Raw genomic sequence first — 25,943 nt, 5'->3', positions numbered from 1 at the left:
ATGACTGGATGGGCCTCTAAACGCCGAGTTTGCATAGAGGGGGCCCGATAGAGGAGACCTGGCGTGTGGACTGGGCCGACATTGCTCAGCGGAAGTGGCTCTGGGGCCCGCAGTGAGAGCAGATACCTGGTACGTTGCGGCAAATGAAGGCTATGAGAGGCGCTCTAGATTAAAGGAGGTTGGCCCTGAAGATTCCCTATAATTTGAAGGTGATGGTGCAGTGGATAACAGCTAATTTCTATGGGGGCACAGTAGCGGCTGGGTGTGCATTGCAGGACTGAACTTGAGGTGCAGTGCCTTGACTCATGATCCTCATGAACTAATTGTGGACAGATTGATGCTGCGAGAGCTGGAGTTTGAGCCACAAGAGCGTTCAATGCCCTGATTCTATTGTCGGGGAGAGGTGTTGGGAGCTTTGGCCCCCAAGAGATTATTGCACTCGAGCGGTACGAATAGACGGCGGAGACTCCTCACGCAGGGAGTTGGGGTAGGTAACTATGCCATATTGACGAACATTGCTGCGAGATAACAAGTCCAACCTGTATAACCAGCGCTTGGAGGCAGGGACAACGGGGCGGCGGCTCCGGAAGTAGTACACACAAACTCAGTCACTCCTACCAACGATCTGCGGCTATCCTTACGGGGTTGCCCTGTGCCCTCACCTAGTGGATCACCTGTTGCTGCGCAGCCATGGCGACGGGAGGGAAGGGTTCTAAGGCCAACGCCCAAAAGAAGCAGGCTAAATTTGCACAGTCCAAAACGGGAGAAAGAGGGGAATCGCCGCAATCGGAGAAAGACGGTGGGGCAGCTGCCTCTAGACAAGGCCCGGAGCCAACTCTACATGATGTCATGGCAGCTATTAATGGGGTGCGTGCCTCGGTGGACTCGGTCACAGTGGAGGTCTCTAGTCAGAGCCGACTTCCGGAAGATGGACGAGAAGGTCAAATACGTCGGAACTCCAAACGCAAATGCTCGAAATGCAGAAGAAGCAGGAGAGGATTTCGCAACAGCTCGATGATTACGAAGGCCGGGCCCGCCGCAATAACATTCGCATTTTAGGGGTCCCGGAGAGAACGGAGGGGCTAGCAGCAGACCTATATGTGGAAGATCTTATTACGAAACACCTAAAGCCTAAGACTTTGTCCAGCTATTTTTCTATTGAAAGAGCCTATAGCGTACCAGGTGGTAGACCAAAACCAGGAGCATCCCAGAGGCCCCTTATTGCTTGGGTGTTCAATTAACGAGATAGGGAAATTATCCTGCAGACTGCATGTTCCAATCCCCCCCTGAAGATAGATAATTACGAGGTGGCTTTCTTTCCTGATTTCACGGCTAAGATTCAGGTCCAACGTCGCAGCTTTCAGGCAGTGAAGAGGGAACTACGAGATCGAGAAGTAAAGTACGCGATGCTCTTTCCTGCACGGTTGAGAGTGGAGTCGGATGGCAAGTCGTGGGTTTTTGATTCTCCAGAGGCAGTATGGGAATGGATGGAAGGCTGGAGCACGGTGGGAAGCCAAAGAAGAGACAGACCGGGCAGACCCGGTCAACACAGAGGTCTCCGTACAGAGACGGTAAACAGCGGCTCGGCAGAGGAAGAAAGTCAGCTGAAGGAGCAGGACTGATTGACCTGGGCTACAAGGAGGGAGAGCTCAAGCCCAACTGCAAGCGCAAGTAGGGGGAATGGGGGGGTGGGAATACCCATCATTGCGAGACTTCTTTAAAAAGGGCGACCTATTGCAATGAAGCAGACTGATGGGTTCCACTGATATGATCTGAAAGGGAGTAGACACTATTAATCGTGGATGGCTAAAATACAAGTTAATTGTGATGTGTACATGCGGGAAGGGGGGTTAAAACACCCGGTGCATTTTCAGCATTTCAGGGGGGAGGGAGGCACTCTGCCATGTTTGGGAGTGGGTAGTTCTAAATCCACGGGCAGGGGGGCAGGGGGGCAGGGAGGGGGGTGGGTGCTGGGGGGATGAGGGGTGTTTGAAGGTTCACTGTTTAATTGGGCAGCTGGGACGATCAATACTGGACAGGAAGTTTACATTTTTCTCGCCGACCGCTCTGATCCGTTTAATTGATGCTCATTTTGTGACTTGGGATGAGGGGGGGATAGAGATCGGACACTTTCTGTACTGACTTGGAATGTTAACGGGATGGGGGACAAGATCAAAAGAGGGATAGTGCAACAGTATTTGAAGCGACATTCTCCTGACGTGGTCTTGCTACAAGAGACGCACTTGATGGGGCAGAAGACTACGGCCCTCACTGGATGGGGGTATAAACTCTTGGTCCATGCTTCGGGGTCAAGGGGGACGGCAATTCTGGTAAAGAAGTCCATACCCCTCATAGTTCGTAAGGTATGGGCGGATCCGGCGGGGAGGTTCGCAGGAGTGAAGGCCCAATGGGTTGGTAGGGACATCAACATAATTTCAGTTTATCTACCGCCTGCTCTGGGTAAAATAGCTTTGGAAGACCTTGGAGGTAGGCTAACGGGACTCCAGAAGGTACATTGATTATGGGAGGCGACTATAATATGACGCTAGATGACACAGTCGACCACAATCCACCGAGGTCAAAGGCGAAATCCAATGCATTAATGGCTGACTTTACGACGGCGTTGGGATTGGTGGATGTAGGTCGGGCGCTCCAGCCCACGGACAAACTATTCACTTTTTTCTCTAACAAGCACCAAATCTTATCACGTATGGATTATTTTCTCACACACCTGTCATCGGTGGGAAATCTTTTCAAATTCCAGGTTCTACCGAGGGGCATATCTGACCACTCCCCGGTCTGAGTGGAGTACACACACTGGGAAAGACAGGCACGCACCACTATCATTCTTAATCCATGGCTTTTACACATACCAGACATTAGAGAGGAATTTCGCACACAAACGGAGAATTATTTCGCCGAAAATGTGGGCTTGGTCACATCCGCTCAGACAATATGGGAGGCGTACAAGGTAGTTCTGAAAGGACAGGCTTTATCTTTGAAGATGGGATACATCGCTAAGAAACGTGAGCTTTTGGTACAGGCGGAAACGGACCTTCTTGACCTAGAACGGGAACATGCACAGAATCCCTCGCCTGACACCGCCCATATGCTTCTACTGAAGCAGGACGAGTATCGGATAAAAACCAGGGAACACATGATGGCTAAGTATCGCCACACCCTGCATAGAATATATGAAATAGGAGATAAGACGGGCAGGACACTGGCTTGGTTAGAGAGGCGTGAACAAAGATCGAGATGGGTACATAAGTTGACAACCTCGGGAGGGGACACCGTGACACATCTGCTGGAAATAGCAGAGGAATTCGCTGCTCACCTAGGAAAGGTATATTCCCCCTCTACTCATTACACAGCTGAGGAATCATGCCAGCTCCTCCAAGATAGTGACGTTCCGGCCCTCTCAGATGCAGATAGGGAGACCCTAGATGAGGATCTCTCAGATGAGGAAATTGGCAAAGCTATAGGGCAGATTAAATCAGGGAAGGCGATGGGGCCCAATGGCATCCCGGTTGAATTCTTAAAAGCCACTGCCTCTCGTACGATATCGCATTTGAAGGCCATGTATGAGGAGAGCCCAGAGGTGGGCCGGCTGCCAGTGGATCAAAGATTAGCCACTCTAGTGGTGATTCACAAGCCGGGCAAACCGGCGGACATATGTAGCTTCTATAGGCCAATTTCGCTGATTAATGTAGAAGCAAAGGTTTTAGCGAAAGTCCTCGCCAACAGGTTGGTGACGGTTATCACAATGTTAGTCCACCCAGATCAGTCTGGGTTAATGCCTGGAAGGAATACAGCCCTCAATCTAAGGCGCCTACATAACGTGATGGCCCGTAGGGAATACATTGAGGAGGATGCCGTGTTGTTGTCTCTCGATGCCTCTATGGCCTTTGATTCCATAGAATGGCCGTACATGTTCGAAGTTTTGGAAAGGGTGGGTCTAGGTCCCAAGTTTATAGCCTGGGTTTGGTTGCTATACACAGATGTTTTGGGACAAGTGAGGGTAAACGGTCATACATCCCGGACATTTAGGCTACAGCGAGGTACCAGACAGGGATGCCCTCTGTTCCCGTTGATATTCTCTCTTTTACTGGAGCCCCTTGCGGCATGGGTACGCCGAGATGTTATGGTCCGAGGGCTGAGGTGGGCGGACTAAGTAGAAGATCAAATATCCCTATATGCGGATGATATACTGCTGTACCTGGCTTCCCCATACAAATCTATAATGGTGGTGCTTGACATCTTCATAAACTTCGGCAAGTACTCCGAATATGCGATTAACTGGCATAAGTCTGTATTGTTTATGTTGCGGGGGCAGGTTCCCAGGCTCCCAGCAGGCTGTTCCATAGTACTGGAGGAGGATGGGTTTCAATACTTGGGGGTCTTTGTCACGTCAGACCCAAACCTCTTTTACAGCTCCAACTTGCCCCCCCCCCCCCCCCCCCCCCCCCCCCCCGCTGGCTAGATTGCGAGCGGACGTGAAACTCTGGAGGTCCCTTCCACTCTCGCTGCTGGGACAGGCTGCGTGCGCTCTGTAAGATGCTGGTCCTTTCTTGCTTCCTGTATATCCTTCACAATTGCCCGCACAAAGTTCCGGACTCATATTTCAAAGCGGTGGAAGGAGAGGTCCGTACGTTGTTGTGGGATGGGAAGACCCCAAGGGTGGCACTGAAGAAGCTGACTAAAAGTTGGTATGACGGAGTAATTGCGCTTCCCGACCTGCAACTTTATTATTGGGCAGCACAGTTAGTGACTGTCAATCATTGGATATACCGTCCTCCGGATGACCCTGCGTACGCTCTTGACCGATACCAAACTGACCGATCTGGCTATTTGGCGGCCTTGTATACTAGTGATAAGAGAAATAAGGGGCGATTCTTTGGGCCCACCCTACACGCGTATAGTGCATTCTCGCCTGGGATGGGCTGGCATCCTCACAAAGGTAGCGCCACTTTGGTATACGCAGAAACTGGGTATGCTGTGCTACCAGCCCGTGTTTGACAAGTGGGGCCTTATAGGTATCTCAGCAGTAAAAGATCTGGTCAAAAAGGGGGCTAAACTCACATTTGAGGAACTCCAGAAACAATATCACCTGGCTCGGGGAGAAACGTATAGATATTTGCAAATTCGGCATGCTCTTAAGACGGCCTTCTTGTCCTTTACAGACATACCAGAATCTTCACCACTTGAGGACAGGCTGTAAGATGGGCCCTTGAATTCGAAAGCAATATCTCTCACATATAAGAAATTATGCAATAACCTCCTGGATACTTTTCCGAGACTCAGAGAGCGATGGCAGGACGATTTGGGATTGATTAGCGACGAGGATTGGCAGGAGGCCCTCATGTCCCCTCGAGAGGCAGCCATTACACTAAAATTTAGGTTGATCCAACTTAGGATACTGCACCGACCATATATGACAGGACAGACCTTAGTAAAAATAGGCTCCAGATCTGACGATCTCTGCCTAAGGGGATGTGGCCAACAGGCCATATTTTACCACACTCTGTGGAGCTGCCCAAAGATACGTGTCCTATGGGAGGAGGCCTCGGAACACATGCAGACGGCCTTACATAAGGAGATTGTCTTAATGCCACAACTGGGATTGTTGAATATTTGGGAGGCCACCACCATCCCAGGGTATGAATTACCTTTTTAATCCTGATAAGGGAATCCAGGAATACAATTATTATTAGGATATCCCTTAGTTAGTTTTAGACTTATTATCTGCACCTTCCTTGGATCCTTCTTTTCCTTTTCTATTTGTAGTATTGTGACTACAGGAACTTTACTTCTTTTCTGTGTGTTGATACTTACCTTGAGGAGGTCGAAGTAAGGTGCTATCCTCCTCCTCCTTTCTTTTGTGTAAAGTCAAGGCAGTCATTTTACCTGCTCAGTATTGCAGGGCTTTTTAGTCTGATATATTCCACTAGCTCACCACCATGGGAGGACCCGCTTTGGTAACTATTCACAAGGTGAAGAATCTGCATTTAGATGTATTCATCAGAAGAGCAAGTCACTTCCTTACGGTAACGCTCTTTTTGGTGGATATTCTAACTACTGATTCCTCACCGCCCTTACCTCCCCCTGCCCCACCTCCATAGTCTGTAGTATGGTCTATTCATTCTAAAACAAATCCTAATTTAGGAATCTGCACACTGGTTCATTCAGTCTGTTGATGGATTCAGCTGCTGATGGCGTGGACAAGTTAATTGAAGAAACTAACATCAATGCACATGGATGGTGTTTATATGCAGCTCCGCTCATCACTTCCAAAGTGGAACGGAGTCAATCTGGAGACTCATGTCACTACCTATCGGCAGCTGTGAGCACTGCTTTTGAGTTTTCATGAGCCAATCTGGAAGGAGTGTGATAGGACGAAGATCACTCATAATGAGGTTGAGTGGTCAGCAGTATTCTTATCCAGCAATTTAACAGCTGGGAGGGCCTTTTGCCTCTCAGGAGTTACAGAAACATCCAGTAAGAATGGAAGAATTTAGGAAACCATTGATAACAGAAAAGACTGCCTTTAGAGGCTGTCAGAATCTAGGGGATCCAGTTTTAATGGAGAGGAAAACAGATTTAACTGGTTCAAGAAACTTTGTGGTGAAATCTTCATGTATGCTGCCAGGGCAGCGTCATCCAGGCTAGTAAGTATGGTAAACTGTGAGAGTCAGGAGTCAACAAATGTAAAACAGAGTAGCTTAACCTGTTATTTGTAATGTAGGATGTATTTATTGTTCATCAGATTACCACTATGAGAATTATATCAGCCATGCAGAGATAGCTGATGGAATGATTTGAGAATAAATGTAGGATTTGAAAATCATAAGATCTGGTGGATCATTCAAGCAAGAATGTTAAACTTGTGAACACTTTTTATGCTTTCATTATATTTGTTCTCTAATGTCCTCAGTGGGCATTTGTCCTAGAAAGTGTTAACCCCTTCGCTGCTAGGCCTTTCCCCTGCCCCTATACTAAGCCTTCTTTTGGCTATTTGGGGTAGTTTGCACTTAGGCCCCTGTAACGTTTTGACCACATAAGGTATCGACGACAAATTTGTGTTCTTTTTTCCAACATCATGGTGATTCTAAAGGTACCCAGAGTTTGTGGATTCCCCTGGAGAGGACCCAGAAATTAGCAAAAATACAGCTAAACTTCGTTTTTGGGGGAAAAAGGGCCCCAGATGAAAGCGTCTGTTTTTTTCCCCTGCAAATGGTATCAAAAAAAGGGGTTGTGGTGCTGAAATCACCATCTTCCCAGCTTTCAGGGACAAGCAGAATTTTGTCAGAAAACCCAAAATTTTTACACAGTTTTGCCATTTTTCTGGGACATAGCCTATTTCTGCAATTTTTTGTGCTTTCAACCTCCTTCCAGTTAATGGTAGAAATGGGTATGAACGCAATAATGGATCCTGGAAAGCTATACATTTTGAAAAAGTAGACAAAATTCTGAATTCAGCAAGGGGTCATTTGTGTAGATCCTTCAAGGTTTCTTCATAGAAACTAACAGTTAAATATAAGAAAAATTGAAAATTAGTTGAAAAAAACTGCCATTTGTGTCAACGTTTTCACCTGTAACTTCTTCCAATTATGACAGCTGTTTGAAAGCAATATACCGTTACATTTGCTGGACCTTTCTGGTTATGGGGATATATAGAACTTGTAGGTTCACCAAGAACCCGATGCACCCAGAGCTAATAACTGAGGAGTGTCTTGCATTGGTTTTTTATTATGTACCGGGTATATAGCAATTATTTTGGGAACATGTATACATGGAAAAATCGGTATGAAAGACACCCATTTATTTTCTTCACATTTCTGTGGTTGAAAGTTCTGGAATCTGCATGTATCCACAACATTCCACCCAACCCGCATGTCTTCCGAGAAAAATGGTACCTCACTTGTGTGGGTAGGCCTGATGCCCGCGACAGGAAACAGCCCAAAACGCAAGGTGGACACACCACATTTTCACAGTGAAAAATGACCCTTTTTTTGCAAAGTGCCTAGCTGTAGTTTTTTAACACTTGCTCTGCCGGCACCTAGGGAAACCTAGCAAACCTATACATTTTTAAAAACTAGACACCCAGGGAAATCCAGGATGGGGTGACTTGACTGGCTCCCACCAGGCTCTGTTACCCAGAATCCCTTGCAAACCTAAAAAATTGTCAAAAGAACACATTTTCCTCACATTTGTGTGGTGAATAGTTCTGGAATCTGCGTGGATCCACAAAATTCCACCCACTCCGCGTTCCCCAAAGTCTTCCGAGAAAAATGGTACCTCACGTGTGTGGGTAGGCCTAGTGCCCGCGACAGGAAACGGCCCAAAACGCAACGTGGACACACCACATTTTCACAATGAAAATTTACCCTTATTTTGCAAAGTGCCTAGCTGTAGATTTTAAACACTTGCTCTGCCGGCACCTAGGGAAACCTAGCACACCTATACATTTTTAAAAACTAGACACCCAGGGAAATCCAGGATGGGGTGACTTGACTGGCTCTCACCAGGTTCTGTTACCCAGAATCCCTTGCAAACCTAAACAAGTGTCAAAAAAACACATTTACCTCACATTTCTGTGGTTGAAAGTTCTGGAATCTGCGTGGATCCACAAAATTCCACCGGCACCGCGTTCCTCAAAGTCTTCCGAGAAAAATGGTACCTCACTTGTGTGGGTAGGCCTAGTGCCTGCCTCAGGAAACGACCCAAAACGCAAGGTGGACACACCCCATTTTCACAGTGAAAAATGACCCTTTTTTTGCAAAGTGCCTAGCTGTAGTTTTTTAACCCTAGCTCTGCCGGCACCTAGGGAAACCTAGCAAACCTATACATTTTTTTAAACTAGACACGCAGGGGAATCCACGATGAGGTGAGTTGACTGGCTCTCACCAGGTTCTGTTACCCAGAATCCCTTGCAAACGTAAAAAAAACTGTCCAAAAAAAACAAATATCCTCACTTTTCTGTGGTGAAAAGTTATAGAATCTGCGTGGATCCACAAAATAACACCCACCCCGCGTTCCCCAAAGTCTTCTGTGAAAAATGGTAACTCACTCGTGTGGGTAGGCCTAGTGCCCGCGACAGGAAACGGCCCAAAACGCAAGGTGGACACACCACATTTTCACAGTGAAAAATGACGCTTTTTTTGCAAAGTGCCTAGCCGTAGTTTTTTAACCCTAGCTCTGCCGGCACCTAGGGAAACCTAGCAAACCTATACATTTGTGAACACTAGACACCCAGGGGAATCCAGGATGGGGTGACTTGACTGGCTCTCACCAGGTTCTGTTACCTAGAATGCCTTGCAAACCTAAGAAATTGTCCAAAAACACATTTCCCTCACATTTCTGTGGTGGAAAGTTCTGGAATCTGTGTGGATCCACTAAATTCCACCCACCCCACATTCCCCAAAGTCTTCCGAGAAAAATGGTACCTCACTTGTGTAGGTAGGCCTAGTGCCCGCTACAAGAAGCGGCCCAAAACGCAAGGTGGACACACCACATTTTCCCAGTGAAAAATGACCCTTTTTTTTCAAAGTGCCTAACTGTAGTTTTTGAACCCTAGCTCTGCTGGCACCTAGGGAAACCTAGCAAACCTATACATTTCTGAAAACTAGACACCCTGGGGATGCTAGGGAGGTATGGCTTGCATGGATATCCCAATGTTTTCTTACCCAGAATCCACTACAAACCTCAAATTTAGCTGAACAAATTACTTTTTTCACACATTTTTGTGTGGGAAAGTTGTGGCATCACCGGGCTGACACAAATTTCCTACCACCCAGCGTTCCCCCGGGTCTCCCGATAAAAATGGTGCCTCACTCGTGTGGGAGACCCAAGTACCCGCGACAGGCACGGGCCCAAAACGTATTGAGACGACATCACAATTGCCTATCACAAAACAACCTGGTTTTGCAAGGGGGGTCACCTGGCGTTTTGGTCCTGTGCTCGGCGGCCAGCTAGGGAAACCTACCATACCCACACATTTCTGAAAGCTAGACACCCGGAGGATTCGAGGGAGGTATGGCTTGCGTGGATCCCCTACGTTTTCTTACCCAGAATCCCCTGCAAACATCACATTTAGCTGAAAAAATCACTTGTTCCACGCATTTATGTGTGGAAAAGTTGTGGCATCACCGGGCTGACACAAATTTCCTACCACTCAGTGTTTCCCCAGGTCTCCCAATAAAAATGGTGCCTCACTCGTGTGGGAGGCCCAAGTACCCGCGACAGGCAAGGGCCCAAAACGTATTGAGGCAACATCAAAATTGCCTATCACAAATCGTTTTGGGCCCTTGCCTGTCGCGGGTACTTGGGCCTCCCACACGAGTGAGGCACCATTTTTATCGGTAGACCCGGGGAAATGCTGGGTGGTAGGAGATTTGTGTCAGCCCGGTGATGCCATAACTTTCCCACACAAAATTGTGTGGAAAAAGTGATTTTTTCAGCTAAATTTAAGGTTTGCAGGGGATTCTGGGTAAGAAAACGTTGGGGGATCCACGCAAGCCATACCTCCCTGGAATCCCCAGGGTGTCTAGTTTTCAGAAATGTGTAGGTTTGGTAGGTTTCCCTAGCTGGCTGCCGAGCACGGGGCCAACAACCTAGGTGACCCCGCTTGCAAAACCATGTTGTTTTGGGATAAGCAATTTTGATGTGGCCTCAATACGTTTTGCGCCCTTGCCTGTCGCGGTTACTTGGGCCTCCCACACGAGTGAGGCACCATTTTTATCGGGAGACCTGGGGGAGCGCTGGGTGGTAGGAAATTTGTGTCAGCCCGGTGATGCCACAACTATCCCACATCAAAGTGTGTGGGAAAAGTACTTTTTTCAGCTAAATTTGAGGTTTGCAGGGGATTCTCTGTAAGAAAACATTGGGGGATCCATGCAAGCCATACCTCCCTGGAATTCACTGGTTGTCTAGTTTTCAGAAATGTGTGGGCTCGGTAGTTTTCCCTAGCTGGCTTGTTGTTTCTTTCTGCAGCGTGAACATTTTGGCACAATAATTCAAGAAAAATTTGACAGACACATTTAGAGGTTTTCAGGACATTGTGGGTAAGATAACTTATTGGGATCCACAAGAGAGACATCACCATGTACTCCCATGGGTGTTTAGTTTACGACAATATCTACAGTTGGTAGGTTATTCTTAGAAGGAATGTACAGCTTGGCAGAGAGACAAAAAAGACAAAGATTACTGCACAGCCATCTATTCCCTATGCACACACATACATACTGGTTGGATTTGGCACGAGGGCGAGTGATGGTTCAGTATATAAAATTTTATTAACAAGAGATTTCACAGAAATGAAATGCACTGTCAATAATTGAAAGGACTAAAAACGGAACCAGTGACTCGCAGCTCGTGAGCTGTAAAGCCACGTCAAGGCCCCAACCGCTTTACAGACCATTCACACACCTTTCATACGTGATACACACGAAACCATTCACACCACCAGGCATGAAACCAACACATTACAACCTTCCCAAAAAGGGACAAGGTACACCCTGATTGAGAAAGACAGAAAATACAAATATTTCTGCACAACCACCTATTCCTCAAGCACACAGACATACTGGTTGGATTTGGCACGAGGGTGAGTGCTGGTTCAGTATATACAATTGTATTAACCAGAGATTTCACAAAATGAAATGCACTGTTAATAATTGAAAAGATGAGAAACTGAACCATTGACTCACAGCTCGTGAGCTGTAAAGTCACGACAAGGCACCAACCTCTTTACAGGGCATTCATACACCTTTCATATGTGTGACACATACAAAACCATGCAATCCGCGGGCCCAGCACATTACAACACTCACACCAGCAGACAGCGCCATTCAAGGGCCCATCACTTTCACACACCCACATTCCTGACACAGCAACCACACCAGCTCACGGATTGCTTGGAGTGGCGTTTGGCTAGCAGTGTGTGTAGTGACCAGCAGCAAATCACTACTCACACACCGCCAGCCGAGCACCAGTCCACGTACAACGCCAGCCGAGTGCCAGTCCACGCACACCGCCAACCAAGCGCCAGTCCAGGCACACCGCCAGCCAAGCACCAGCCCAGGCACACCGCCAGCCAAGCGCCAGTCCACGCACACCGCCAGCCAAGTGCCAGTCCACACACACCGCCAGCCAAGCGCCAGTCCACGCACACCGCCAGCCAAGTGCCAGTCCAAACACACCGCCAGCCAAGCACCAGTCCACACACACTACCAGCCAAGTGCCAGCCTACACACTCTGTCATCACATTTAGGATTTTTTAATACAAAAAAGAAAACACAAACAAATTGCAAATAGATACAAATCTACTAACACAAAATCTGAAACTAAATACATTGCACAAATGCCAACCTTGAAACTGAACAAAATATATAAAACAATAGAGACCAGGCAGTTCACTTTACCACACATGGATGCTCCCAAAAATTATTTTGCGTGTGGTACTTTCTACGACAAGCAGGCACACACAGCCCAGGGTTAGAAGGACACACGGGGCAGTACATACGAGTCTCCTTCTGCGTTCCTCTTTGCCAACAGACTCTACATCTCCTACTGGGAAAGTCGTTTGAGGGTATGGGAGGAATGTGATCAGGAAAGTGGCAATCATTCAATCTAGCCACATCCTCCACCACTCCAACTCTAGGAATATTTGCCTGTTCCACTACAACAAGGCTGCCTATTACAGACTCCTGAAACTTAGCAAAAGTCATCTTTGACTCAGGACAAGAATCCTTGAATCCTTGAATACAACAAAACCATTAAAGGTTGCCAAGTGGAAAAGATGGATAGCCAACTTCTTATACCAATTCTAAGCCTTATTAAGAGCAGTGTAAGGTTCCAACCTCTGATCTACTCTATCAACACCACCCATGTGCCTATTATAGTCTAAAATGCACACAGGTTTGCGCGCTTCATCAACCTGACCCCAAACAGTCAAAGGTGAAGTGCTTTTATCATGGATGGTAGTCAGCATGTAGACATCTCTCCTGTCTGAAAACTTCACAGCTAGAAGTTCCTTGCAACTGTCCCCGAACAAGATTTTGACAAAGTAGTTCTTTTGGGGAACCTTTACGGTTAGAGTGGATTGTGCCACAAGCAACAGTGTCCACTTTGGCCAATTCCCTGAACAACCACACACCAGTGTAGAAGTTATCTACATATAAATGGTGACCTTTGTTAAAAAGTCCTCTATCAAGTTCCCACACAATTTTCTCAGTCACTCCAAAAGTGGATGGACAACCAGGAGGGTTAATCCTGGATTCCTTACCGGTGTACACCCTGAAATTAGAGACATATCCAGTCCTACTGTCACACAGCATATACAGCTTAATTCCATAGCGTGCCCTCTTACTAGGAATGTATTGCCTAAAAACCAAGCGGCCCTTGAACAAGACCAAAGACTCATCCACTGCTATTTCTTTCCCTGGAGCATAGATCTCAGAAAATCGATCTACAAAGTGATCAAGGACAGGCTGAATCTTGAAAAGACGGTCACACTCAGGGTGATCTTGTGGCAATGCTAAACCATTATCGACAAAATGCTGCATCCGAAGCAGAAGCAAATACCTATCACGACTCATGACTGCCGGAAATATAGCCGGACTATTAGACCAATATGAAGGCATTGATGGGTTCCTTAGCAAGCCCATCAAAAAAGTTAAACTCAAGAACTTCTTCATCTCTTCCAGATTTGTGGGAGTCCACCGGGTAGCTCTAGAGTGTGGCCTAAGGCTGGCACGGTTGTCCCTCAAAAACTGTTTGGCATACAAATTAGTCTACTCAACAATCTCTGCCAAAAATACATTGTCCGTAAACAACTGAAAAAAATGTATTGGGAAAATAACTTCTCTATTCACTCTACACCCTGAAACACCAGTAAAGTCTGGCAATGCCGGCTGCACCATGCCTAGGGCATCCCAGAGGTCATCACTTCCAACTGGAAGCCTTGCAGCCCCAGGCTGCAACCCAGATGCCTCTTGCTGCACTATCTGCACATCAATGACCTCCTATAAAACAGGCACTTCATCCGCACTAAGAGTAGCTTCATCCACACTGAGAGTAGCTTCATCATCAGATGATTCCATGTGTAGAAAAAACTCACTGCCTGAATCTTCCCCTCCCTCCTCTGCCTCTGATGCAGAACCATGGTCAGAGGAAGACTCAAAAAGCATACCAACAACCTGCTGAGCAGTAATCCTGCGGCTAGCCATTATCCTTACTAAGAAAGGAGACTGCACAAACAAGTAAACAACAACCAACACTGTGCAAAATAAGTAAGTAAAAAAAAAGTGTACCTTTATCACAAAGATCTATATTCTCAAAAACTCTATGATTCACTTGGAAGAAACAGCTACACTCACCAGCACCTACTCTGCAGAGAGACAGCAAAATCCAACGATATCCCACTAGAAAGAAAAAAACAAAACCAATTACTCACAAGACAACAAAAGACACATCGAGCACAAATGCAAAATGTTTTTGACACTCAAAAAACAGAAGCCAAACATATTGCTATTATTACACCATTTGCAAAAAACACATTCATGCAGAGAAAGGAAACTCATTTACATTGTCCAAAAAAAGTCTCTTACCAAACACATGCAACTGCACAAACAGCAGAATCACCGGTAACGAAACTGCAACCTGGAACAGTCTAAAGAGCAAAAGCCTTGAACTAGAACAAAAAGGGAGAAATAAAGCATTAGAATTGCAATTCACAAGAAATAAAACAATTAACATTATAACACTACCCAAATAGTCAATCTGCCAGATGGGCCTTCAAATAGGGCTGAGAAAAATGGGGGGTGATCTTGCCCAAGGGATCGGGTGAGGTCTGCAAGGGTGATCCGTCCCCCAGGTGGGGCAGAAAACAGCAGACAGAAATGTGCCCCCTTGCCAAATAAATAAATCCCTGGTGCCTAGTAGGGTTTTCTGCCTCCCCCCTCCCACCTAGGGCAGAAAGGCCAAATAAAAGGGGCAGATCTGTCCCCAGGAGGGGCAGAAAAAACATTAAGCACATTTTACCCCCTTGGAAGCAACCATATCTCTTCCATTACACACAAAACAAAATCCCTGGTGCCTAGTGGGGTATTTTGCACCCCCCCAGGGGGGGCAGAATGGCCAAAAAAACAGGCCGTTCTGCCTCCAGGGAGTGCAAGATACACATATAAAAAAATATGCCCCCTGGAAGCGACCCCAGGGGGGACAGAAAAGTCTAAAAAATAATGTGCCCCCTAAGGAAGCGACCCTTGCCCAAGGGGTCGCTTCCTTTAAATAAATAAAGATCTCCCTGGTGTCTAGTGGGGTATTCTGCCCCCCCCCCCGCCCCGGGGGCAGAGAGGTCAAATAAACCTGCCGATCTGCCCACAGGGGAGGCACAATACACGTTAAAAAAAAAAATGGTCCCTGGAAGTAACCCTTGCACAAGGGGTCGCTTCCATTTTATATTTTAAATATTGCTGGCTCTAGTGGGCTTTTCTGCTCTCCTTGGGGCCAGAACCGGCAAAAAAATCAGGCGATCTGTCCCCGGGGGAGGCGGGGGGGGCAGAAAAGTCTTCTAATTAAATAGCCCCCTAAGGAAGCGACCCTTCCCCAAGGGGTTGCTTCCTTTACATAAAAAACACATCCCTGGTGTCTAGTGGGGGCATTCCTGCTGCACGATTGCGACGCTGTGTGCGATCGTGCAGCAGGAATGCCCTGCATTGAGATATCAGGGGAAAGGAAACACTCTTTCTTCTCCCCCGATGCCTCAATGTACAAAAAATCACCCCCCGCCCCACCGGAGCAGCAAACACTTACCTTGTTGCCTGGACGCCTGGAAGCAAATGGCTTCCAACGCATCCAGGGCTTCCTGATGACGTCAGCGTGCGCTGTGCGTGCTGACATCATGGGATTGCCTGGGGTGGGTCGGGGGTAGCAGAGGAAACTCTTTAGCTGCCATCCCCCTCTGTGGGGGCTAGATCGGCTGCCCATGGGGGGAGCGCCAGCGCTTCCCCCATGGGTGGGTGCCATGACGGAGCGGTTCTGTCATGAGCACACGCCGACCGTTGCTCATGACGGAACCGCTCCGTCATGAGCACCGAAAGGGTTAAATTGTTTATTTTCACCTTTGCTTTGTATAAATCATAACAAAAATTACAACTGATAAAAAAGTGTGTTCTGTTTGTTTATTGCTCTTATTATAATTTATTTGAAATCGATTATCACAAAAAGTTTAAAACAGACGTCACTATAAAGGTTGTATAAGCACTAAGAAGCATTCTAAAACTACAAAAATATTTACAAAAGACGATCCACTTTCGCAAAATACCTTAATTTTCATTTTCAGTTCTTTCTTGCGAATACAGTTCTTGTAGTACAGAATTCTAGGTACTTATCTATTCTTTTGATTTAATCATCGTAATCACCATAAATGTAAACAGTAAAATGAATTACAGGATAACTATTAAAACAATTTTTTTATTTCACTGTTCTTGTTTGCTGTTTATTAGTTTTAGAGAGCCGAAGTACAACTGTATTTATTCCTGGGAAGAAATACGGAGAAGAAATGGATCAGCAACTTTCTTTTCCAGTTGAATGCAGTTTCTGGTCTTTTGTCGATACGGGTCCCTCTACGAGAAGGCATTTATATAAGGATATCGATATAATTGGTAAAATGGTACAAAAAGTGTAATACTGGTGCAGTACTTTTTTTTGCATTATATTAGTTGTACCAATATGCCTCCCGTAAGAGGTCTACCCTTCTTTGAGGGTCTGGCTAACAACCTCTTGAGCTTTTGAGTTATTTGCCTTCCATCTTGGATACAGTGCTTAATTTGATCAAATAAAAAAAAGTGCAGGAATCCAGAGTTTTGTTCAGAAGTCTGTGGACGTTGCTATTGAAGGTCAGGGTGTTGAAAAGAAAGGCTGCGTAGTCTTGGTGCTCGCCTCTTTAATCTACCACCAGATACTCCTTGCACCTTTTCTCGCTTTTGCAAATTCTTTTTCATCCCTGCTTTATCCTACTGTCACAGTTTTTTCCATCTTTTGCTTCCCCTCTCTTTTCCCTCTCTTGCTCTGTATCAAATATTGTTCAGGAAAAACAAGTGCCAACCCCTGAAAATGAGTGTCTGTGGGCCCGGCCTGCAACCCCCAGCTCAAATTAAGTACTGCCTGCTCATGGAATTAAGATTTCCAAAATTATACTGTTTATGCACATTATGAGTTTAATGTAAAACATCTTGAGTGATGCAGTTTTAGAGCTTCAGCCACAAGATAAAATCACATCACAAAACCAACAAATATTCACATTACCTCCAGCACAATAGTGGTTCTCCAGTATTGGATCTTTCATAGATTCCCCATTGTCGAAGTGGGAGTCCTACGGTACCATAATAAAGCAGTATGTATCACTATCATAGACTATAATGGCAATGAAAAAGTCAGTTTAATAGCCTATCTATGTCCATTTTAACAAACGAGCAAACTTGAACTATAACCAGTCAGGCGACAGCACCCTCTAGAACACTCCCAATAGAGTCTGAGTCCCTCACATTTTCTACCGCGTGTCGTCGAAAGGGAGTCTCCCTGAGCTCTTCTCAATTTCTTCAGCTATTACTTCTTTTGGATCATCAAATATTTCTTGTTTCATTTCTCTGACCCTGGCACTAATATGTCAGAGCAGCAGAAAACAAGGTAATGGACTACAAAATATGTCTAACCTTTTCCTCAAAAACTCTCATGTTCATAGAGATGAGGCTATTATTGGGACTACAGAAACTTAAATTTGTCACTTCTGATGGGGACAGTGAGGATTCCTGCACCTCACAGGAGAAGTCAAAGGGAGAGTTCACACCAAGGATCTCCAGAAGGCACGCAGAAAAGCCATAAAAAAGACTTACCATGAATCTTGATAAGGCACTTCCCACAGAGAGAGAAAATTGGAAAACTTCCTCAGAGGCCAACCCTGCAACTCCCTCTTCAGTCATAGATTCACATGGTTGAATGATTCCCCATTGTCGAAGTTGGAGTCCTACTGAACCATAATAAAGCAGTATGTATCACTATCATAGACTATAATGGCAATGAAAAAGTCAGTTTAATAGCCTATCTATGTCCATTTTAACAAACAAGCAAACTTGAACCATAACCAGTCAGGCGACAGCACCCTCTAGAACACTCCCAATAGAGTCTGAGTCCCTCACATTTTCTACCGCATGTCGTCGAAAGGGAGTCTCCCTGAGCTCTTCTCATTTTCTTCAGCTATTACTTCTTTTGGATCATCAAAGATTATATTTCATGTTTCATTTCTCTGACCCTGGCACTAATATGTCAGAGCAGCAGAAAACAAGGTAATGGACTACAAAATATGTCTAGCCTTTTCCTCCAAAACTCTCATGTTCATAGAGATGAGGCTATTATTGGGACTACAGAAACTTACATTTGTCACTTCTGACGGGGACAGTGAGGATTCCTAGACTTCACAGGAGAAGTCAAAGAGAGAGTTAACACCAAGAATCTCCAGAAGGCACCCAGAAAAGCCATAAAAAAAGACTTACCATAGAGGAATTTGGAAAAACTTCCTCAGAGGCCAACCCTGCAACTCTTCAGCCCTGACACTACATCAGGGAAATCCTCATAACCTGACAATGAGGCGTCTACGTCAAAACCGCCGTCAAACTCATCGTTTGCAACAATTATGATGACAATGTCCCCGACCACAACCATGTCGACTATTACTGCATCACCAATGACTGCCTCGTCCATGATGGCCTTATCTACGATGGCATCATCTAGGATGGCTTCATCTACGAACGGCCTCAACTGTGATTGCCTCATCTACGATGGGCATATCTATGATGGAATCATCTATGACGGCCTTATCTATGATGTTTGTCTGTGACGGTTGTCTACGATGGCCTCATCTACAACGATTGTCTATGTAGGTCGTCTACGATGGTCATTGACGACAGCCTCATCTACAATGGTTCGTCTACAATGGCCTCAACTACGAATGAACAAATATATATCTTCCCTCGATCTCTGATTGCACAGCGTGTGAAAAAATTCCTCACGCATTCAAAAAAGAACACTCAATATACAATATAGAATCTGCGGAATTATACAAAAATATGTGATTGTTAGACACTTATATTTTGGACTTTATGTGGCTTGTTATTCTTTAAGAAAATTGTTGCTTTCAAACCACATTTAAATACACAATGGCACAAACTTCAGTATAACATGAACATGACATTGTACATAGATAAACATAAATAACAAGTCTCCATTTAATTATATACCCAATGCTTTTCTGGATTATCAAATCCCTTCTTCAGGGGCCTCTGTGAAAAGGAGGAAACAATTAAAAAAATGTACACAACAGACAAAGATTCATGTTCAATGTACAGGGATAAATAGTTCTGCACCAAAGATGCACATAAACATGGCAACAAATGAAAAAACGAATCTGTGAAAAGAGTGGCAAGCCCCATGAACAAGAATACATAGTGGAGACAAGAAAAAAGTACACCTCGTGCCACCGACAATGCAAGATGCGTGGGCAAATCTAGCACCTTAATCACAATTTAGAAATAAGTGCTCAAAAGCAAAACACTGCACCCATAATATGTCCAGTAAACTCAATATCCATGGTGAACTAACAATGCACTTACGAAATGACTGTCAAGATCTTCCAAGACTGGAGTTAAAGTCTCTGTGGTACTGTCCGTGGAAATATAAATCGCATCCACTAATCAGAAAGACGTGGATCACACAATGAAGATAAACCGTTGAATGGTGAAGCGCCCTACCTCTCTGCACGTGGACAGGACCCACGTTGTGACACCTCAAAGACTCACTAGACAGTAACTGCTGGCTTCATGCCATCGTTCCCCTGTCATGAAACCAAGAGGGAGGTAAATACAATACAAAGATAATCGTGACAAATATGCGAACTCTAAGTTGCCAGAAATTACCTTCACAGGCGACTGTCGTGCTTGAATCAGAAAACGATACGTCGGTGTCCTGAAGACACGGGTAATGCCAGTAGCCTCTACGCTTAAAAGTTACTGCAAAAAACACACATAGTTCAACATGAACAGATCATCTAAAAATGCCAGAACAGAACAAACTGCCTGCCGCATATGAAACTGCTTACCATTAAACAGCTGAAGAGTGTTCTGCGCCAACAATCGCGTAAACGGTTCTCCACACAACCGGAAACAGGAAAGCCTGTGATAAATACGTAGTGCACAGTGACACTGAAAACTGTCAAAAGTTGTCTAACCTGGAGAGACACCATGATGGAACGGGCGCTGTGAGATATTAAATGTACTCCAAGTATGGTAAAATGTCCGTGGTGTTCTAAACAACAGCTTATTCACAACCCCAACAAGTGATCTGTCGGAAATAGCTACGAAAAGGAGAATCCCAAAGCGGAAAAATCTGAAAGATAACCGACCTAGTCAGCAATGAACGAGAGGTATCAGACTTATCAACCCTCTCAAAAGCATTAGGCTAGCTTACCTACAATGACAACGTTCTTGTGCTGCTTACGCTGTCCTGTGGGAGAAACAATTCCAAAACTTTTGTCAGCTATGGCGGAAAATAGCATCAGACAAATAAGTCCTGGAGATCATCACATATGGTCAGATGTTAGAGTTCACCCTGATTTCACCCACCACCCCACCAAAACGAGGGCGCCCACATCATCTTTATCTGCTTCGGAGTTCTAGCTACGCTAATCAAAGGTGGCATAGAGGAAGGTCCATATTATAAGCAAGGAAAGGGCTTCTTATCTTGATTTTTCCTCATAGACATGAAAACAAAGGAGTGGCAATCCATCATAGACTTCTGAAATTAAAAAAGTATTTCCGAAAACAATACTTTTACGTGGTCACCCTCTCCAACACCACATTGCAGTTCTGAATTTACAGGATTCATACTTCTCCATTCCCACCCACGCATCAAAATTCTCTCATTTGACTTCGGATCAGCTTCCAGCATTTTTACCTACTGCCAAGCCCTGTGGCAGCTTTTTTAAGGAAGGACGGTCATCAGGTAGTCCCCTACTTTGACAACTGTTTGAGAAAAGCATCAACGGTATTTCAAACATCTAAGGCCACAAAGGCTTGCCTAAAGTTGCTTCCCAAACTAGGTCTCCTTCTGAATTATCAAAGATCATCATCTCCTCCATCCAAGAAGATAGTGTTCCTGGGCCGCAACACTAGATACTGTCCAAGACAAAGACTTTATGTCACAAGACATGCAACGAATGCTCTAGGAACTGGCCCTCAAACTAAAAAAAATAATAATAATTGTTCTAGAGGGTGCAGTCACCTGATTGGTTATAGTTCAAGTTTGGCCATTTTTTTAAAAAGACATAGATAGGCTATGAAACTGACTTTTTCATTGTCAGTGTAGCCTGTGAAAGTGATACATACTGCTTTAATATGGTAAAGTGGGACTCCCACTTCGACAACGGGGAATGATTCAAGCATGTAAATCTATGGAAGATACCTATACTGTAGAACTGCAGTTAAAGGTAAGTAAATTATTTTCTTACAAACGACAGATACAAATACGCAAAAGGAGGCTTTAGCTACGTTACTGTGCATTATGCCTGTTTTTTATCTAAATTTGTTTGTTTTTACTGGGAGACAGAACTCCATAGAAACTTTATTTCTACTATTGGGCTTTTCTTGCCTGTATAGCAAGTGCTCTAAATAAATGCCAGTGTGTTTCCTTTAGTTGTGATATTAAGCAGTGATCAAATTCTTGTTAGGGGTTGGTTCTTGGTGCTTCAAGTCTGCATTACTGTTAAAAATGTGGTTGTTGGTTGACTGAGGTATGAGCCAAAGTCAAGTAGCAACCACAATCCTAGTCAGGGTAAGAAGTAGGCAAACCATAAATTAACCTGTGCTCATCCTCTGGTTTTTGGCACAGAGCAGTCAGGCTTAACTTTAGAGGCAATGTGTAAAGTATTTGTGAAACACTTTAAACAGTAAGACAGTGAAAACACCACTAAAAAAGATTCCACACCAGGTTAGAAAAATAGAGCTTAATTTAATAAATAAAACAAGACCAGAGCGGAAGAAATCCGATAAGAACTCGAGATATTGAATTTCAAGGTTTTTAGGTAAAAATAGCACCAAAAATCAAAAAGCACTATTTGGGACATCTGGTCGCACCGGACTAGGACAAAGTCAAAAGTTCAGGCCAACCGGGATGGAGTGTGGGCTGGCTGCATGGATCCAGTTGGGCCCACTGAACCAAGGTACCTTAATCCTGGTTGCAGAGTGCTTGCGTCAAAGATGCATCGCTACAGAGGTGATACATCAGTTCCGAAGTGTGACGAGGCTATGGTGCGAGGTCCTGATGCGTCCATGTCGAGGATCCTGTCCACAGGGCTTGCGATGCAAAGTCCGGTGTTGAGGATGTGCGGCGCGGCAGGAGCGATGCATCGATTCCAATGAGCAGTAAAGCTGCGAAGCAAAGATCTGGTATGCGAGGAGCTTGCACCAAAAGCGATGGATGCATCGGTCCCCGATACGGGAGGCTGCAGCGATGCGAGTATTATGCGACAGACCTGATCCATGCATCAGTTCTGCTTGAAGGTGCGCCGCTCAGCCGGGGTGATGCATCAGTTCTGCTTGGGGATGCGTCTCTCAGCACAGGATGCGTCGGTTCAGCTAAAGATACACCTTAGGCCCATTTCCAAGGGTCCAGGACTGCGGTGGCACAACTTGTCAGGGCAGACTCATAGATGGCAGAGTCTAGGTGCCGAAGCAGGCTGGTTGGAATTCTTTTATGTTCCTGAGACTTCAGATCAGGAGGCAGCCATCTAGGCCTAGAAGTCACTCTATGTTTAAGTGATGCATGTCCAGTCTTTCTCATCAAGGCAGGAGGACAGCAGTCCAGCAGGTCAGGACAGCAAAGCAAGAGTCCAACAAAGCAGCAATCTGGCAGAGTGGCAGTCCATTCCGTAGCACAGCATCCCCTCTTCCTGGCTTCCTTCCAGTTGGGCCCACTGAACCAAAGTACCTTAATCCTGGTTGCAGAGTGCTTGCGTCAAAGATGCATCGCTACAGAGGTGATGCATCAGTTCCGAAGTGTTGACGAGGCTGTGGTGCGAGGTCCTGATGCGTCCATGTCGAGGATCCTGCCAAAGGTGATGCTTCGGTCCACGATGCGGGAGGCTGCAGCAATGCGAGTATTATGTGACAGACCTGATCCATGCATCAGTTCTGCTTGAAGGTGCGCCGCTCAGCCGGGGTGATGCAAAAAGTTCTGCTTGGGGATGCGTCTCTCAGCACAGGATCGGTTGGTTCAGCTAGGGATACACCTTAGGCCCATTTCTAAGTGTCCAGGACTGCGGTGGCACGACTTGTCAGGGCAGACTCATAGATGGCAGAGTCTAGGTGCAGAAGCTGGCTGGTTGGAAGTCTTTTATCTAGGCCTAGAAGTCACTTTGGGTTTAAGTGATGCATGTCCAGTCCTTCTCATCAATGAAGGGGGGCAGCAGTCCAGCAGATCAGCACAGCAAAGCAAGAGTCCAACAAAGCAGCAATCCGGCAGAGTGGCAGTCCCTTCAGAAGCACAGCATCCCCTCTTTCTGGCAGAGTCTTCACAGGTCTGGAAGTTTACTGAAGTGGTGGTCTCAGATGACCAATACTTATACCCAGTTGTGCCTTTGAAGTGGGGGAGACTTCAAATACAGGCCTTTGAAGTGCACAGAGGTCTTTCCTTCCTGCATTGGTTTCAGGCTCACTACAAGGGGGTATGCAGCCCTTTAGGTGGGGATATGACACAGCCTATTCAGGTGTAAGTGAGGCTGGGTCCAGCTCCTCCCTCCCATCTTGCCAGGATGGGCCATCAAGTCACACCTAAGCTCTCATTGTGTATAGCTGTCTAGGGGGAATACACAAAGCCCAACTGTCAGCCAACCCAGTCATGTGATCAGAGTCAGGCAGCCGGCACCAAATGACTAAAGGAAGAACATGTCAGCTTTTTAAAAGTGGCATTTTCAGAATTGCTATTTAAAATCCGACCATAAGTTGTGATTTTAAATTATTATTCCAGAGACACCAAACTTGAACCAGTTATATCTTCCCATTTAGGGACACCTTCCTGCACAAAAACAATCACAAGAGGTGATTTTCTCTTTCTATGCATGCTGCAGAATGCCACATCACAGTGGCAATAGAAAATACCCTTGATTACATTTTGCCACATCTTTGTGATGAAGTCTATTGAATGGAAATATTCCTTTACAAGAAAAAAGGGGAAGATAAAATTTCTTTATCAGCTCCACTGCACCCTAGTCTTTCATGTGAATGACATTTAGTTGTCTGCATGTGTAACCTGATAGGGTGGTTTTATGATTGACTGACCTAATACCCGTGAAGGCAAGTGAAAGAATCTAGAAGTAGGGCTGCGCCAACCTTATCCAAATTTAAATATTTACATAGACCATAGCCATGGTTTATGAGAATCTATCCACCTGAAGGCAAAAAGCTTACAACACAGTGCCACTTTTTGTTAAGACACCATGGTTCTCTAGGTCTGTCTTAAAAGCAAACCTTCGAAAACTGCTAAAAGCTTTTAAGAACCTGCTCTTCCTCAGTTAAAGCTGATTTGGAATTCCAGTGGACAATCTTTAACTGCGAAAGAGGCAAGATCTAAGTAGCATGGTACTTATAAATGGCTGTATCCTAATACTTCATGTTTAGCAGTATATTTGCAAAAATTAGTTCCCTCTACTCCACTTCCAGCACTCGAATTTTGCTCACAGAGTACATTCGCTCTTAAGTACGATTTGGATTTTTACAACCCCCTTTAACTTTGAGATGGCATCAATCACCACCACTCCTGTTCTGAAAATTGTTTCAACACCACTGCTAACTGGGCCAAGGGTCCTCTCTCAGCCCCACCCTGTTCAACCCCTACATGACCCCACTGGTCAGCATTGTTAGGACCCATGGACTGAGCATCATATATGCATACGACACCCAGCTTATCCTCTCTCTATTCACAGACCCCTCCACCACCAAAGCCAACTTCCACTTGTGCATGACCAGCATCTTCCACTGGTGCAAAACAACTGCCTCAAACTCAACACTGGCAAAATGGAGGTACTCATCTTCGGGAACAACACATACCCGTGGCCTGCAGAACTGGGACCTTCACCCACATCCACAGAACACACCAGGAACTTCAGCATCATATAGGGCAGCAAAGTCACCATGAGAAACCAGATCAACGCAGTATCCTGAACCTGTTTTCTCACTCCCCGCATGTTCTGAAAAGTCTTCAATTTGCTCCCAGCCAGCACTAGATGCACCTTCACCCAGGCGCTCATCACCAGCCACCTGCACTACTTAAACACATTCTACATTGGAATCCCTTTACACCTACTAAAGAGACTACAGACCATACAGAACTCAGCTACCAGACTCATCCTCGATCTCCCCAGACAGGCAGACATCACCCCACACCGCAAGAAACTCCACTGGCTCCCTGTCCACAAGAGTTGTCAATTCAAGATGCTCACCCACACCTATAAGGCCCTGCACAATCAGGGACTGGCCTACATCGTTCACCGTTTGAACTTCCACCAGTCCTCCAGCCTCCCTCTCCCTCATCCAGACACCTCGCATCCGCCGGAGCAAGAGCGACAGATGCACTTTATCCCACCTGGCCACAAAGACCTGGAACAGCCTCCCCTCCACCTCCGGACTGCCCCCTCCCTGCAGGAATTGAGAAAGGATCCGAAGACATAGCTGTTTGACTGATTCCATCCAGCAGCAGAAACCTCCAGTGCCTGGATACCCTCGTTGGTGAAAAACGGCACTCTACAAATCCCATTCATTTGATTGACCACTGACTTAGAGGAGTGACTTACTATATGGCAATCTTACTCATCAACCATTCAACCCTCTCTATAT

General features: G+C 45.7%; 1 protein-coding gene across 2 annotated transcripts in view; it reads left to right on the top strand.

Annotated features, from left to right (window-relative positions):
* MCMDC2 (minichromosome maintenance domain containing 2) overlaps positions 1-25,943 on the top strand; it is a 1,176,074-nt gene that overhangs the window by 754,486 nt on the left and 395,645 nt on the right. For both annotated transcript variants that reach the window (XM_085604114.1, XM_085604113.1), the window contains one exon: positions 16,509-16,675. In XM_085604114.1, the coding sequence (XP_085460240.1) occupies positions 16,509-16,675 (167 nt within the window). The remainder of the gene's footprint in view (positions 1-16,508; positions 16,676-25,943) is intronic.

This window comes from Triturus cristatus, chromosome 5_1 (genome assembly GCF_964204655.1).
Source record: "Triturus cristatus chromosome 5_1, aTriCri1.1, whole genome shotgun sequence".
In the NCBI taxonomy this organism is placed as follows: Eukaryota; Metazoa; Chordata; class Amphibia; order Caudata; family Salamandridae; genus Triturus; species Triturus cristatus.
This window is presented reverse-complemented; position numbering and strand designations above follow the sequence as displayed.